The following is a 15377-nucleotide window of genomic DNA, read 5'->3' as shown; positions in this document are numbered from 1 at the left end:
ATGAATTTATATAGGGAGTATGGACGAGTGTAAATACATACATATACTTATAGAGTCTGAGAGGCTCGATATTTATGGGATAAAGGTTTTATCGCTTGCGACATGCATTCGATTTTCCTTAGAAATTAATTTGGGAAACATAAATATTTTAATTATTAATTTATTTTTGTTCACTCACTCTAACGTTATTAAATGTTTTCCCCTGGGCCCTTCGTTTTAAATTGCCCAGTCTGCAGAGTTCGGGTTGGATCTAGTAGGAGACGAGGCATAGTCACCCGCTTTTCGGCCAGTTTTCATCAGTAGGTTACCTGTTCAACCTACTTGTGTTTTCTTGCTTCCGCTTGTGTTTAGTAGCTCTGAATACTTTAGAATTTTTGTATATTATGGGATGTTCAGAAGTGTTAAATTAAGAGTGTAATATGAAATTTTCGAGTTAGGGTTGTCCATCTACAAGGGAGATTTTCTTAATCTTTTCAGTAAATTTTCCTTGGAGGTGGTCCCCGCACGACTTACTCAGGGTTTCAGGGTGAAATTCGGGGTGGGTCGTGTCAGTGTCTGGGAGTTTTTTTTGTTTACCCAGAATAAACTTTTATTAACAAATAAAATTTCAATCAGAATAAAGCTTTATTAACAAATAAAATTTTCAATCACATGCAAAACCCTTGGTAAATGTTGATTTTTATCATTAGCCCTATAATTTTACCCTGTTATGCTGTTTTCTGGTATAGATAAATGTTTGGGCTAATTACACTTGCACAGCTTGAATCACCAATTTTGACAATATAATTTCTCCTTGTTGATTGAGGTGTTGACGTTCCTTAATAAAGAGTTGACTGATTGATTCAAAAATGTTAGTTTTGTTCCTGGCAAAAGCTGGAAAACGCCAAAAGTAGGCGTACGCCAGACAGATTCTGTTACGAAAAAAAAGGGTGTAATTTCCTATCGTTACGGTAAGTAATTTATTTTACTGTACGTCCGAAGGATATAATAGAGATTTTGCCATAAATCTAATACCCAGCAGAGTTCGGTTCTTGAACCTGTGAAGCGGTTTTTCAAGTAAAAAGATCTCACCAAGCCTATGCTTGAATTTCTGCGAGGTGCTCTATTTTTGTGGCAGACAGACCCTGTGGATTTCAAGCAGTGGCATTGTCTTTGAATCAATATATGATGGTGTTCTCACAGTGATGGTTTGATGATGAACATGGTGGCAAGGAATTGAAGGTCCTCAACTCTGTTTGAGTTGACACTCATCTTTGATTCTGATCTTCACACTACACCACTCTCTCCTCTCCCTCGTCGAATAGAGTATATGACATGGGTCTATTATACATAGAGGACTATGAATAGTATCACATAAGATCCACAATCTCAATCTTCTCCCGATACGTCTGATTCAACCTCAAATTCTACCAATCCAAGCCCCACACCAGCTTTTCTTTCACATTCATATCACTCCTCCAAACAGATATTGCATAGCCCATCCTCCTACAGTCCAACCCATATGTTGCAGAGCCAATTTCGCACGGGTTCTCCGACGGGTCTCGATCATAATCGAATCGATCAATTTCCTCTGCTGCGTGTCGGCCCGATCGTCTTCTTCCTCGACTAGATCTCCGATCTCAGACTTCACCTCAGCCGTCATGTTCGACAAGAACCCAGAAAGAGGTTAGGGCACATGGGGTTAGATTATGGGAGATGAGAGTTTTGACCTAAACGCCCTTAAAAATCAACTATGACGGATGATATATACCGCTATATAGGTGACGGATGATATTTACTTTTGTGCCTTTAAAAATCGAATTTTGTGGACAAAACGGTGCCACGTATTAGGACATTCCTTGGCGTACTGTACATAGGCGTAGTCCAGCGTTTTCCTTTGTTCCTATGCTTTTTCCTTTTATTTATTTATTAGAATTACTGAGTGGGCGATGTAGGGTTTGAAGGGTTTAAGTGGCAAGAGGAGGGAAAAGAAAAGAAAAGAAAAGAGAGAGAGAGAGAGAGAGATTGGATGGCGTTTCTTCTTCTTCGAGCTCATCCTCCTCCTACTCCTCCTCCTCCTTATCTTCGTTCCATGGCCTTGCGCTTCATCTCGCACTCTTGTCACTTGTCCACTTGTGCTCCTCGTCCCTCCCTCTTCTCCAGCAGCGCTCCCCCGCCGCCGCCACCACCCAGGTCCTCTCTCTCTCACAGCATATTTCCTTTTGTGTTGAATTGTTTTATGGTTTTTTTTTGGGTTACAAACGGAGCTCAACAAGGCTCAAGCAATTGTTTTAGGGTTTCGCTATTGATGGCGACAGGATTGGGCTTCGATTGAAGGACGTTCCTTGCTGCCTCCGAAATGTGGTCTCCCCGAGAGCTTTCATGTCGGCAACCGAGGCTTATGGGGCGGATCAGATTCAGGTCTCTCTCTCTCTCTCTCTCTCTCTCTCTCTCTCTACAAGTGGCTGCTAAGTGTGTTTTCATTTCACGTGTTTTAGGTTCTAGAAGGCCTAGAGGCTGTTAGAAAGAGGCCCGGAATGTATATTGGGGACACCGGATTTCGCGGTCTTCATCACTTGGTCTGCCTTTGTTCTTCCCATTTTTAACAATCTGCTTCGGCTTTGTTCATCATTCCGTATTCTTTCTTTTTTCAAGGTCTATGAAATACTAGATAATGCTGTTGATGAGGCTCAAGCGGGATATGCTTCAAAGGTTGAGGTCATTTTACTAGCGGACAATTCTGTGAGCATCACAGACAATGGCCGTGGGGTATGAACTTTATTTTTAAATAACCATTTCATTTTTGGATTTACTTAATGTCCACTCCGACTTGTGGTTTGATATGTCTATATCCCTTGCTATTTTGTCATCAAACAAATTCTGCATTGAGTTTATTGTTGCAACTGACGTTCATTTGGAATGTTTGATCTGCATGAGTTTTCGTAGTTTTTTGCCACTGTTTTTACTTGTTATTTTCTCTTTCATTGCAGATACCTACTGAAATGCACCCTGTAACCAAGAAATCTACATTGGAGACTGTGTTGACGGTATTATTCCATTATTTTGTCATTCTCATTTATAAATTCTGTGTTTACAGATAGAATGGAATCCACTTCAGATTGCCTAGGGGCTACTATTTCTTTTACTAAAATCATATAGATAACATCTCATATATTACCACAAATGGATAGGGGAACAACTATCAGATGAAGTTGCAAGTTGTCCATTTTGTGGTCTTCGGTAACAAAAGGATTTAATGGTTTTTCCCTTTTAGTCATCTTTTGTACTGGTGTTATTTTACTCACAGTTAGCTTATTTATTTCCTTTTGTTTTACACTTAATGTGTGGGTTTAATCTTCAAGTAAAATGGAATTTTGTACGAAGTTTCTACAAAGTGTGTAGATTGTTTCTACAAAGTTTCATCCAATTTAAAGATCATTTGAGCTTCCGTAATATACACACACATACACATACATATACCTGTGTGTGTGTTACAGAGGAGAGATAATAAGGGTGTGTGAGGGGGTGCAATAGTGGACGTTGATAGTCTAGATGGCTGGGGTCTAATTTCAAATTAAAACTGGGTGGGTTACACTCTCTCAGTCTCTTCTGTTTCTCTCTCTCTCTCTCTCACTTTATCTATCTCTCCCCTCCACCCGTTTTTTCTTTTATATGATCTTTTTCACAATCTCGAGGTCAAACCTGTTGTATTTTTTGATGGAACGTGCAGTTTCTTATCTTCTCTCCAACTTCCATCCATAAATTTATTATACTAGCCCAGGAAAAAATCAAATCTTTGATTTTGAGGATGATTTGAAGATATGGTAAAAAGAAAATGTCTCTTTCATAATCTAAAAGAAGTTAGAGAAAGAGAGGGGTTAAGGAATTAGATGATTAGGTGAATTGGCTTTTCAAGTGGTTACATTATCTTCTTCTCTTTGGAAGAGCTGAGAAGATTTTTTTGTTGTTCCCAAGTTGAAGTTAAGATCAATATGCAAATGTGGAAGTTGGGGGTTGGATCTACTAAAATTACGTGTATGTTTTCAAATTAGATGTGGATAATTTCTTCCATCCAACAATCACCCACTAACCCTCCCCATCTTCTGCTAGATATGTATATTAAAGGATTTTATTAAATTGAAGTTTCAAATGCTTTTAAGAAAAATGAAATGTCAGTCATAACATTGTTCTTTGGATAAGAAACTTAAAGATCTTTAACAAAGGAGTAGGTGCACAAGTAGAATGCATGAGCAATTCATTATACACAAAGTGACAAAACATTATCAACAAGAACAACGTCCGAAATCTTTAACGGCATTTCAACTTGTGAGCTGTTTTGAATGTTTGGTTTCTTTTCAGTTTTACTATTTGTAGAATGTTTTTGGCATCATTACCTGAAATTATAATTGTGATAATCATTCAGGTTTTGCATGCCGGTGGAAAGTTTGGTGGTTCAAGTAGTGGCTATAGTGTGTCCGGTGGATTACATGGTGTGGGTTTATCCGTCGTTAATGCCTTATCTGAGGTATGCATCGTCTTTTGACCTACATTTGTTTGGTCATTCGCTCTGATTGTGTAAATATCAGTGAACACGGATTCATAGGGACCCTTAAGTCATGGAGGCTATAGACTCCAAATCTCTTTATCTTTTTCTGCTTTATTATGTTTATTTCTCTCCTTTGTTTCATCAATAATGTATAGTTAAAGGCCCTATCCTATCTGTGGAATTAGCTTCTGTATCCAAGTTATGGTTATACCTGTCTTTCTAAATGAATTGTGAAATGATCAGAGACTACTTAAAAGCTGGCTTTATTCTCCGGAAATAGTAAGATGAAAGAACCTTAAGATACAGTTTAACAAGACATTGAATGCTCTTTAGAGTTTAAATTGAGAAAAAAAGCTAGTGCAATAGCAGATTGTAAAACATGCCTTCAAAAGGTCATACTACTGTCCATTCTAAATCAGGATTTCTTACTTTCTAGTTTATTTGTTTTACCATGCCAATATAAGATAACATCTCATTATCTTGAATTTCTATGTTTATTCTTTCTTTCGGGATAAGTGACAGAAAACTTAATCAACACACATCAACGAACAAGTTCATTTATGGTATTGTAAATATCTCTAACAGCTAGCTTGCGACTTCAAACTCTCACAGAAATATATAACATAACAACTCTATTATGTATACTTAGCCCCACAATCTGGACTTACAAAGAAATATTATTTGTAATATTTTTAAAAAAAGGTATATGCATTCTGTTTAGAAAATCAATCGCCTCACATTGTCTTGCAATATGCTATTGTACTCACAAATCACTTGAAAGTAGCCAACACAGTTAAACCATAATTTTGTCTACTTCACCTGGAAAAAAAATCACCTGCTTTTCTTGTTTATCTACCCTACTAAATCACGTACAAATTTTGGTGCCTCAGGCACTAGAAGTTACTATTTGGCGTGATGGAATGGAATATCGGCAAAAGTATTCTCATGGAAAGCCTGTGACAACTCTCTCTTGTCATGTGCTTCCAGTTGAATATAAAGAAAGACAAGGAACACGAATCAGATTCTTGCCTGACAAACAAGGTTTATAATTTACAATTTTAGTCACTGTAGATACTACGTTGGTTTCATCATTCATTATTTGGTGTTTTTATTTACTTTATAAGACTCTCATCTCTCTTACTGCAGTATTTAAAACTCTTGATCAGTTGGACTACCACACAATTGCTGGAAGAATTAGGGAGCTGGCATTTTTAAACCCTAATGTAATATTTCTGTTCATTGTCAGATAAATATGACTATTTTTATCTCACTTTAACTACTAAATCATTTGATCTCTGTTGATTCATTCTTCTTTATGGTAATTCATACCTTTTCAGCTCATGATCACTCTAAGACAAGAGGATACGAATCCAGAGAAAGTCCAGCAAAATGAGTACTTCTATGTGGGGGGTTTGGTTGAATATGTTAAATGGCTAAATACTGATAAGGTATGCATTATTGGATCCCTTGAGGGCAACATAACTACATATCACTGGGCCACATGCTCATAGTGGATATGATGGCTTACCATTTGTGGGTTTCACATATGTATCAATTTGTAAAGATAGTTGGCTAACTATTCTTTAATTCAGAAAGCTCTTCATGAAGTGGTGGGTTTCAGAAAAGAAGTAGATGGAATCACTATTAATGTAGCTCTCCAGTGGTAATTAACTGATCCTTTGCATATGTATTTACACACCATCTGTATGAGAGAAAAATTAAAATGTTTCTATGAAATTGTCCTTTTATACGTCAAGTTGAAGTGAATTCTGAGATAATCTTTTCTATAGCTTTGACTGTCTTATATGGTATGAATTTTGTTTTATGCTAGGTGTTCTGATGCATATTCAGATACAATGCTAGGGTATGCGAATAGCATACGTACTGCTGATGGAGGAACCCATATTGATGGACTGAAAGCTTCATTAACAAGAACACTGAATAACCTTGGGAAGAAGTCGAAGCTTATCAAGGTGCAACATTACTGAGTGTTTGATTTGAGAATGCTGTTAACGGCTTTACCTTTTCAATTTTTACATGATACACACACACATTTCATTTTTCATTTTCCTTTTCTCGTGAGGGTTTCTGGTTTCATTTATCAACCAATACACTTTGCCCTTAAAACTCAGGGTTAAAAAAATAATAATAATAAGCTCTGCATATACATTAGAAATTATTTGGCTAGAGAGAGGGAGGGCTGGATTGATAGACTTATAAATTGTGGTCGCCATACCCAGATTGATCAGGATCTTGCTTAGGAGTTGAGCCTGGATTGATAAATTATGGTTGGCTATAAACACACTTCCATTGCTTCAGGCAACACACTTCCAAAATATGAACTAGAGTTGTCAATCAAATTAGAAAGGCAGTGCGGGAGTAAATTAATGTCTTTTTGTGATGGGTAAAATCAGACGTTGAAGTTTGGGCCACCTGCTGCTCCATTGTCTAGTTGCTGTATCATTGTAGAGAAGATTGTTTAGGGAAACCCTTGCACAAGTTGGATTCTTTGTTGTGTCGTTGATTGAAATATTTACGTATTTTGGCAGAAAATAGTGGGGTATGGCTAGGGAGATGTTCTGTGCTGTAAACATTTTGGGTGGTGTGGGTGGAGAAGGATGTTTTTTAAGGTATCAGGAAATGAAGAGGTGGATCTGTTGCAGGTTAAAGTCGCCTATGGGTTCCTCCCAAATCCTGAGCTTAGGGATTATTCTTTTCATGCAATCTCTTTATGTAGTGTATTTAGTCTTTATTAAGATAATTTTGTTTTAGTAGCTTGAGTTCTCTACTCTTTGAATGGAACCCACTCTATATTGTATTGTTGCTATTGCTCCTTTTAATGAATTTTGCTTACCATATATGAAACAAATATTTGTCTGCTTAAGTAAGTTGCTACGTGGATTTTAAATAAGAATGTTAATGATCAAAATATTTGCTGAGAAGCTTATTTGAATGATTCACTTGAATGCTAATTTGAAGTAGGTAAGGTAACTAAAAAGTTTTATTATTGTGAGGCGTACTAGTTACTACATTGTTTTCTCAGGATAAAGATATTACCTTAAATGGTGAGCATGTAAGAGAAGGACTGACATGTGTAGTTTCAGTCAAGGTTCCCAATCCAGAGTTTGAAGGCCAGACAAAGGTTGCCCATTCTTATTATAACTGTGATGTGTACTGAAAAATTGCCTTTGTTGCTATTTATGATGTCTTTGATTTGTTCACATTGTCCCCATATTTTGTTGGTTAAAAGACTAGGTTGGGAAATCCGGAGGTGCGGAGAGTAGTTGATCAATCTCTTCAAGAGTATCTTACAGAGTACTTGGAGTTACATCCTGATGTACTGGATTCAATCCTTTCCAAGTCCTTAAATGCTCTCAAGGTAGTTTCTTTTGGACGACTATGACTTTCACCATCAATTTACATATGTTACACTTGAGATTCAATACCTCACAGCTAATGTTTCCTTGCTTAGGCAGCTCTTGCTGCAAAGAGGGCAAGGGAACTAGTCAGACAAAAGAGTGTTTTGCGTTCATCTTCTCTCCCAGGAAAGCTAGCTGATTGCTCATCAACCAATCCTGAAGAATCTGGTACATGTGCCCTCATTCTGTTTGAAACTGATATCGACTTATAGAGATGTCAATTTAAGATTTCGGTTACTAGGTTCAGTATTAATTGATGGCAGTGTTCTACAGGTCGCTAGGCAATAAACCCGGTGGGGAGGGGCCTAGTGTCTAATTGCTTAGGCGTGGAGTTTGGGGGGGGGGGGTGGGGGGGGGGTGGGTATCTTTTTAATTTTAGTCTTACCGTATAATGAGTACCTATTAACAAAAAAAAGTGAGTGTCAAATTACAACGAAAGCTATATTTAGCAATAATTGATGGGAAACATCAGGAGGAAGTTGAGTATATAATGATCAAAAAAATAAATTGAACATTTTTCTTAAACCCGGCATGCATACCGCTGCCTAGACTAGTCGGCTGAACACCTTTCAGCACCTTGGCCCAAAGGGATTTTAGACAATGCTTTGATGGTATTCATGTCCTAATCTTGCTTCTATTATTAAATTTGATAGCTTTGGTCTTGTTAATGTAACCATATCAATACTGAATGGATAACTGTCTGCTACGTATTTCATATATGGTAATTCAGATACATGTTTTTATACTTCTTATAATATTGAATTTACAATTCCATAACAGTTTCCAGTCACATCTGGTTGTTTCAAATTAAAATGCACACACGTCTCCTGTGAACTCTTCTCATATTGTTTATCATTTTTTTTTTTTCTTTCCATACTTTTCCCTAGAGAACTGTATACATGCTTGCTGTATTAGATATAACATAATTCACTCTCTTAAGCACTTATTTCTCGGCAATTGCTAGTTTCTGAATGCTAATTGATTTGGACAAAATAGTTAAATTTGTGCTACCTTTAAATCTTTTTGTTCTCTTTTTCTTCCTTGGCTAGTAAAACTTTTATATATGCTATTGGCTTTTACTGATAACTTTTCATTTATCTCCTACTGGAGACAAAATACATTATCAAAGACACATTATTACTGAATTGTATTTGTATTCATTGCTGTTGATTGTTTGCAGAAATCTTTATAGTTGAAGGAGATTCAGCTGGTGGAAGTGCAAAGCAAGGTCGCGATAGGCGCTTTCAGGTAATTATAACTATGCTAGTTTGTAGGTTTTAGTAATTTCATGTCCTTTCAATTAAAGGCGCTTTGTGGAGCTTATTACTTTTGGAATACATCTTTTAGCGACCATTTTCGTCACCAATGATGTGAATGGGTTGTTGATGTTGGACAACCTAGGGGTTGATGTGTTTCTGGTGTTAGGTGTTTAGGGTTAAGATATGTAGCAGAATGGATATTGTGATCTTAGAGCTGGAATTAAGGGAAATGATAGATGAATCTGGAATTACTGCAGAAAGCTTTTAGGCATCATGCCGAGATGCCATTGTAATCACAACAAAGTATTATGGACTACAGAACATAAGCAGTATATGGTTGTACTTTCCTTGGTATCCTTTATTGCAGCACATATAAATTAAGTTCTATTGGGTCGGATTATTGGATTCCAGAGAGATGTTCACTCCGAAGTCCTTGGTAATACATTTATTTAGCTTAGTGCCACCATACTCCCTTGCCCCTTTGTGGAGCTTGCTATTGGTAAATGGGAGATGAATTTAACTTCTAGAAAGTACCTAGTGTGGTAATCCTTTCCTATGCAATTTTTTCCCAAGCTGTATTTATCCTCTTAGAACTGCGATGTAACTATCCATTTCTTGGCTTCATTATCTCCAGTTGGTGCGATCTATTGGAACTTATAGTTATATGACATGTCAGCATTAGGGAAAAGAGTTCAATTTTTTAGTTGTAGTTTTTTCTTTCAATCTAAATAGTGTTTCTTTATATATTAATTAGGAAATGTTTGGACTAACCATCCCTCCGGTATGGTATGGTGCAAATCATATGGAATTCATTGGCCATCAATTGGTTAAGTGGTAAAAATTAAAGTGGGGAATTAGAGGGAGTGGTTAAATAGCTACTATTTAACATATGCATCTTGATAGCATCTCTCTGAAAGCTAGAAAGCAATAATAAAATCGTTACCATTTTGGAAAGGCCACATCTTACCACATTCGAGTTGTATATGCTGAACGTAATTATAAAGATTCTACCACAGCATTACAATTACATTGCTCTCTTACTGATGATGCTAATATTCTGTTTGTACCGATGGGGTCTGGCTTGTTCATGGGAAAAATTAATCGGATTTGTTATAAAAATAGATGATTTTATTGGCTGTCATTTATGTTGACATTGTGACAGTTGGATTGACTTGTTCTTGGTATTGCTTTCTAGTGCCTGGATTTAGTAATTCTCTTACAATATTTGAAAACCCAAAGTCTTGAATTTTGTAGGGCCAATATTTAAAATAAAAAAGTTCAAAATGTTGAAATTTTCTAAATTTTTATTTTTAATCTTTTTTAAGTACTCTAATTTATGTCCTGAATGTTTACCGCAGGCAATTCTTCCACTGAGGGGTAAAATCCTGAACATTGAAAGGAGGGACGAGGCAGCAATGTATAAAAATGAAGAGATTCAAAATCTGATTCTTGGACTTGGACTTGGGGTGAAGGTCGTAAATAAATTTTACATAATTTTATCATTTTGGTTTTTGTGAATAGTGTTTATATATATATATACGGATATATATTTTTTCTCTTTGGTCAGGGCGAGGACTTTAAAATGGAGGCTCTGCGTTACCATAAGATTATCATCTTAACAGATGCCGATGTGGATGGTGCTCATATCCGAACTCTGCTACTGACATTTTTCTTCAGATATCAGGTAGGTATCGAATTTCCGTGCAAAATGTTCCTTGTTATACACAAAGAGAAAACATAAAGAAGAATTATATTACCCAACCTCTATTATATGGATGCAAAATTCTGGATGGATATCAATTGATGGAGTTCTTCTTGACTGCAGAGAGCCTTATTTGATGAGGGTTGCATATATGTTGGTGTTCCACCCTTTTACAAGGTCTGCATTCGAATCCAATTAATCAGTTTAATTTCTAATGAATATAGCTAAGTCCATTGGTTTTCTCTGAAATGATCCAGGTCGAAAGGGGAAAGCAAGCATATTATTGCTATGATGATGCTGAACTTAAAAAGCTTCAGAGTTCCTTCCCTTCAAATGCATCGTATAATATACAACGGTTCAAAGGTAAGAACATTACCTTCATATGACTGCATATGTACATATTTTTTATGCAGCATCTAAAGTAGATGAGCATCCTAAAAGTCACTTTTTGGAGGAAACTAATAACTTCCTGTGAAGAATATTTAGTATTAGACTCAATCTTGATATATAACAGTCCTCCTGTTGACTTCTGCATTCACTGAGGCAAAATTTCCTTCTGAATAATGAAACTGTTATGATGTCGAATTCTTGAAGATTTCTTGATGTAGGACAACATAAGGGTATCTGTTTTCAAGGATCGAGGGTTGATTAGTGTATGGGGTGAAGGGATTGTGGTTAAAAGTGTGGGTTTTAAAGGAGAAGAGAGGGGAATCTGGACTCACACCAGATTGGTTCTTGGAATCTCACCTAGAAACTCACAAGTCACTCGAGAGGAACCATTTCACACAAAAACATTCGTATCCTCTGATTTTCACAAGTGCCTATTTATAGTGCTATAGAAGACATTTAAATTATTATTCGCTCTTGATTTTTAGAAGTATATATATAGGATTTTTTATACAGCTACTGAATAGGACAAAACCAGAAATCTGAACATGGCATTTCGCTCAACTTTAATGTTAGCAATGAAACTCGGTTACGTCTTTCCCCATGCTAGTAAGTAGTAACAAATGGCCAATTTCCAAGGCTTGGCCTGCTTAATCTATTTTTGTTATAGAGGGACTAAGATTCTAAGAAGCAGATTCTCACAAAATAAACCCAGAAATCCCAATTTTGGTTCCTTAGGGAACTTTATGCTGGGAAGTTTACCATCAAAACAACACTTAAAATATCCAAAAGCAATCCAGAAATTCCCAATCAAAGATACGTGATGAGGACATCATAGTGTCAAGGTTGATGAGCGAAAGAAATGGAAGGGGAGAGCGCCTAATCATTCAAAATAATTATTGCAATTGGGAGGGAAACAAAGTATGATTCTAAACGTCTCTAAGCCTAGGGTCCTTTTACGTGTCTTTTCAGATTCATGTTTCAGTTTAGAAGTTTTAAGGTCTCTTTCATCATTTATTAAATGCTTCAGTTTGAGAAGAGAGTCCTAACGAGTCTTTCATTCTTCAATTTTAGAAGAGTCCTAAAGAGTCTTTAATGCAGTGAAAGTGAGCTATTGCTCAAGTATAAATAAGTGTAAGGGCCTGATGCCCATATATGTTATGTTAAGATGAATAAAATTATCAGTGTTCTGAGAAGCTGATGCAGGACAAATAGGGCAAACTGTAGAACTAGGCTTAAAGAACAGAATTAAAAAAAGGATAGGTCTACTAGTATCACACCAGTAGGTGCTCTAGATATCACACCTAGAGTTCTTAGGCATCACACCTAAGGTTAGGCTGCATCACACAAACCTGGATAGAAAGCAAAGCTCTCAAACTTCTATTTATTCAACTCTCTAAACAAAAGACTACAAAAGACCTCTATATATAGAGAGGTTAAAACCCTAGATCAATTAGGATCAAGTAACCCTAATATTCTAGAACTTTAAAGATTCCCTAATAACAAAACAAATCCAAAATAAGAAAGAAATCATAAAATCCTGACTTAAGATATTCTATTCCTATTCTCTATCAGAAGCCTAGTTTTGTTGAGAATATTCCCCAATTAAAGTGTTATGTGTGTGTTTAAACCCTAAGACTTGGAGCTTGTTGATCCTGGTATCTAGGCAGTGAGTTTACTGAAATATGCTCTATCTAAGAGCCATTGCTGGTGTAGAAGATGGCTGAGTGCTTCTTGGTCTTTGCATATCCTTATCTTTGGTGTTAGCATGTTCCTTGCTTTCGAGCGGAACTGGCTTGCTGTAATTACAAGGAGATAGCTTGCAAGGGAGGATTAGATGAATTTGTTTTAATCTTACCTGCTATAACCACACAGCCTACCCCACCTTAATGTAGTAATTGATGACTAATACTAGGATTGAAATGTCCCTTTAAATGCTTATGAGACTTGTACACTTTTCTTATAGTGTGCTGGCCTCAGTGGAACTTTGTTCTCAATCCTAAAGGAGCTGAGCTATATTCACTCTTCCCAGTTTAGAAGCCGGAAAATTGATCTTTGTTTAATATTTTGAACAAGAGCATGATTGTGTTCATAAAATTGACCTATGCAACTCCGGGCATGGAAAACTGTAGCATCACAGGGTTATAACAGAAATCTTTCTAAATCCCAAGGCATGCTTATCATTGCTGCATCCTGTTTTGAGGAACTCTGTAAGAACTTAAGCATCCTTGACTCAGAAGTTGTTAAAATGTGAATCTATATCTGCGGCTTAGTTGGAGCAACACACACACACACACACACACACACACACACACACACACATATGCAATCCTTTTCAGATACGGGCGTCCGTATCTTGTAAAAATTGCGGATGATGAACGCTGCCCTTGGGATCATCTTAAAACAACTTAAACGGATGCGATCTCTATATCCATAAACTGGTCTTCATCCCCTCCATATTTACTCAACGAATTGCGATCCCCACAATCAGTCACCCACTGTCTTCGAATTGAGCGGTGAGGGTCTCGCTGTTTCTGGCTTTGGATCATGAGAAGTTTAGCGGCATGGAGTTGGGTGAATTGGCCAGGAATGTTTTGAGCGGTGATGCATGTTTGGGTCCAGAAATCTGTAAGTCACCTGCTCGACGTAATGTCTGAGTGGATTTCCCGTCTGGGTTCGGATTCTGGGGAGGAGGTGGAGGACAATTTTGAGTCGTCGTCGTACTGACTTCATGAGGCAGCGGCTGAGTCGAGATGGAGGGGATGAAGACGGTATATGGGTGTGAAGGATCACATCCATGTAAGTTGTGATGATCCAAAGGCCAGCGTTCATCATCCGCATTTTTTAAAAGATACAGCCCGTATCTGAAAAGGATTGTATATATATGTGTATATATATACAGTTTTTTTTGCGATTACTATATTTGCTTTCCTAATAGTTACCAAAAGAAAGGTTCGGTCTTTAATTTTGCTTTACTTGAACTTCTTTTATCTTCAATATAGATAACTTCATGTGGTGGCCCCAGCTCTTATCATCTTTTGTGGATTATTTTGTGATGAGGCCTTATATAGTTGGAATTCCATCCTTTCTGTTGTATCAGTTGTAAAATGTAGTTTGAGAAATGTACTTGTTTTCTGTGTTGTCAACTTGTAACTATGCAAGATAAAGTTCAACATTTGTTACCATGAATTAGTCCTCTACACTAGCCTTTCAACTGTACGTGTTATCATGTTTGTTGCAATGCAGGCTTGGGAGAAATGATGCCCACGCAATTATGGGAAACAACAATGGATCCTCAAAAAAGGCTGCTGAAACAATTAGGTGTGGATGATGCTGCTGAGGCTAACTTTGTCTTTTCCTCCCTTATGGGTTCTCGGGTAAGCATGGCTTCCTTTTAGGTTATTGCTGGCTAATAATTTGCAGAGATCTGCATGTGTGACTAGTCAATATGTGACAATGGACAGTTTTGTATTTATAGAGTGATTAGTGGAAAACGTGTTCCCTAATTGTCAAAAGTTTGATGAGAGTTGAGTTTTATCTACTATGCATGTAACTGGGGGAAGGATGCATTAGGGGTGTGGGGTTGCAGCTTGCTAATAGACTTTGTTTTAGTTTTAAGTTTAGATCTTCCCAGTATCCATGAATAAGTTTTATTGACTGAAAAAACTATGTTTTACCTGACATCTTATGCTTTTCTATTTTATATAATAGGTGGATTTTCGGAAGGAGCTCATTCAAAATGCTGCACGCATGATCAACCTTGATCAGTTAGATATTTAGGGAATCATCAATCATGGGAAGACATTCCCTTCCTGCAGTGATGAAACAAAGGCATATCTTTTTTATAATTTTTGTGATTCAGTGTTGTACAACTCATTATGGGAATATGCAAAGATGTATCACTAGGAATATCATGGAAAAGCCAGTTTTTGTTGCTGTGATATTGGCCAACTAAGGTCATTCTCTGAAAGACTCCCTCTTATTGTTCTTCCTGCTTTAAACTTTGACATTCATCTCCCCATGTCTCTTTACACTTTTTTACTGTACAATTAATTTCCTTCTTCTCTTACAATTTTCATGCTTCA

General features: G+C 36.9%; 1 protein-coding gene across 1 annotated transcript; it reads left to right on the top strand.

Moving 5' to 3' along the window:
- The first annotated feature begins 2064 nt into the window (after nt 1–2064).
- LOC101291446 (DNA gyrase subunit B, chloroplastic/mitochondrial-like) lies at nt 2065–15230 on the top strand. The gene is made up of 21 exons (XM_004303544.1): nt 2065–2172; nt 2298–2400; nt 2478–2558; nt 2635–2748; nt 2970–3026; nt 4403–4504; nt 5416–5566; nt 5672–5748; nt 5863–5973; nt 6118–6188; nt 6357–6498; nt 7569–7667; nt 7776–7904; nt 7998–8112; nt 9125–9192; nt 10562–10675; nt 10771–10887; nt 11029–11082; nt 11163–11268; nt 14539–14669; nt 15004–15230. Exons 1-21 carry the CDS (start codon nt 2072–2074, stop codon nt 15070–15072), a joined length of 2112 nt encoding a protein of 703 aa, XP_004303592.1. The 5' UTR covers nt 2065–2071; the 3' UTR covers nt 15073–15230.
- Nucleotides 15231–15377: the final 147 nt, after the last annotated feature.

This window comes from Fragaria vesca, linkage group LG6, assembly GCF_000184155.1.
Source record: "Fragaria vesca subsp. vesca linkage group LG6, FraVesHawaii_1.0, whole genome shotgun sequence".
Classification (NCBI taxonomy): domain Eukaryota; kingdom Viridiplantae; phylum Streptophyta; class Magnoliopsida; order Rosales; family Rosaceae; genus Fragaria; species Fragaria vesca.
Note: the sequence above shows the minus strand (reverse complement) of the source record. Positions and strands in the feature narration are given on the sequence as shown.

Bases quoted from the DNA above. Each gene is read 5' to 3' on its own strand.
- LOC101291446 (XM_004303544.1), top strand. From the start codon at position 2,072: ATGGCCTTGCGCTTCATCTCGCACTCTTGTCACTTGTCCACTTGTGCT. The intron at 2,173-2,297 runs GTCCTCTCTCTC...TGATGGCGACAG, and splicing joins CCGCCGCCGCCACCACCCAG to GATTGGGCTTCGATTGAAGG. The intron at 5,749-5,862 runs GTAATATTTCTG...ATACCTTTTCAG, and splicing joins TGGCATTTTTAAACCCTAAT to CTCATGATCACTCTAAGACA.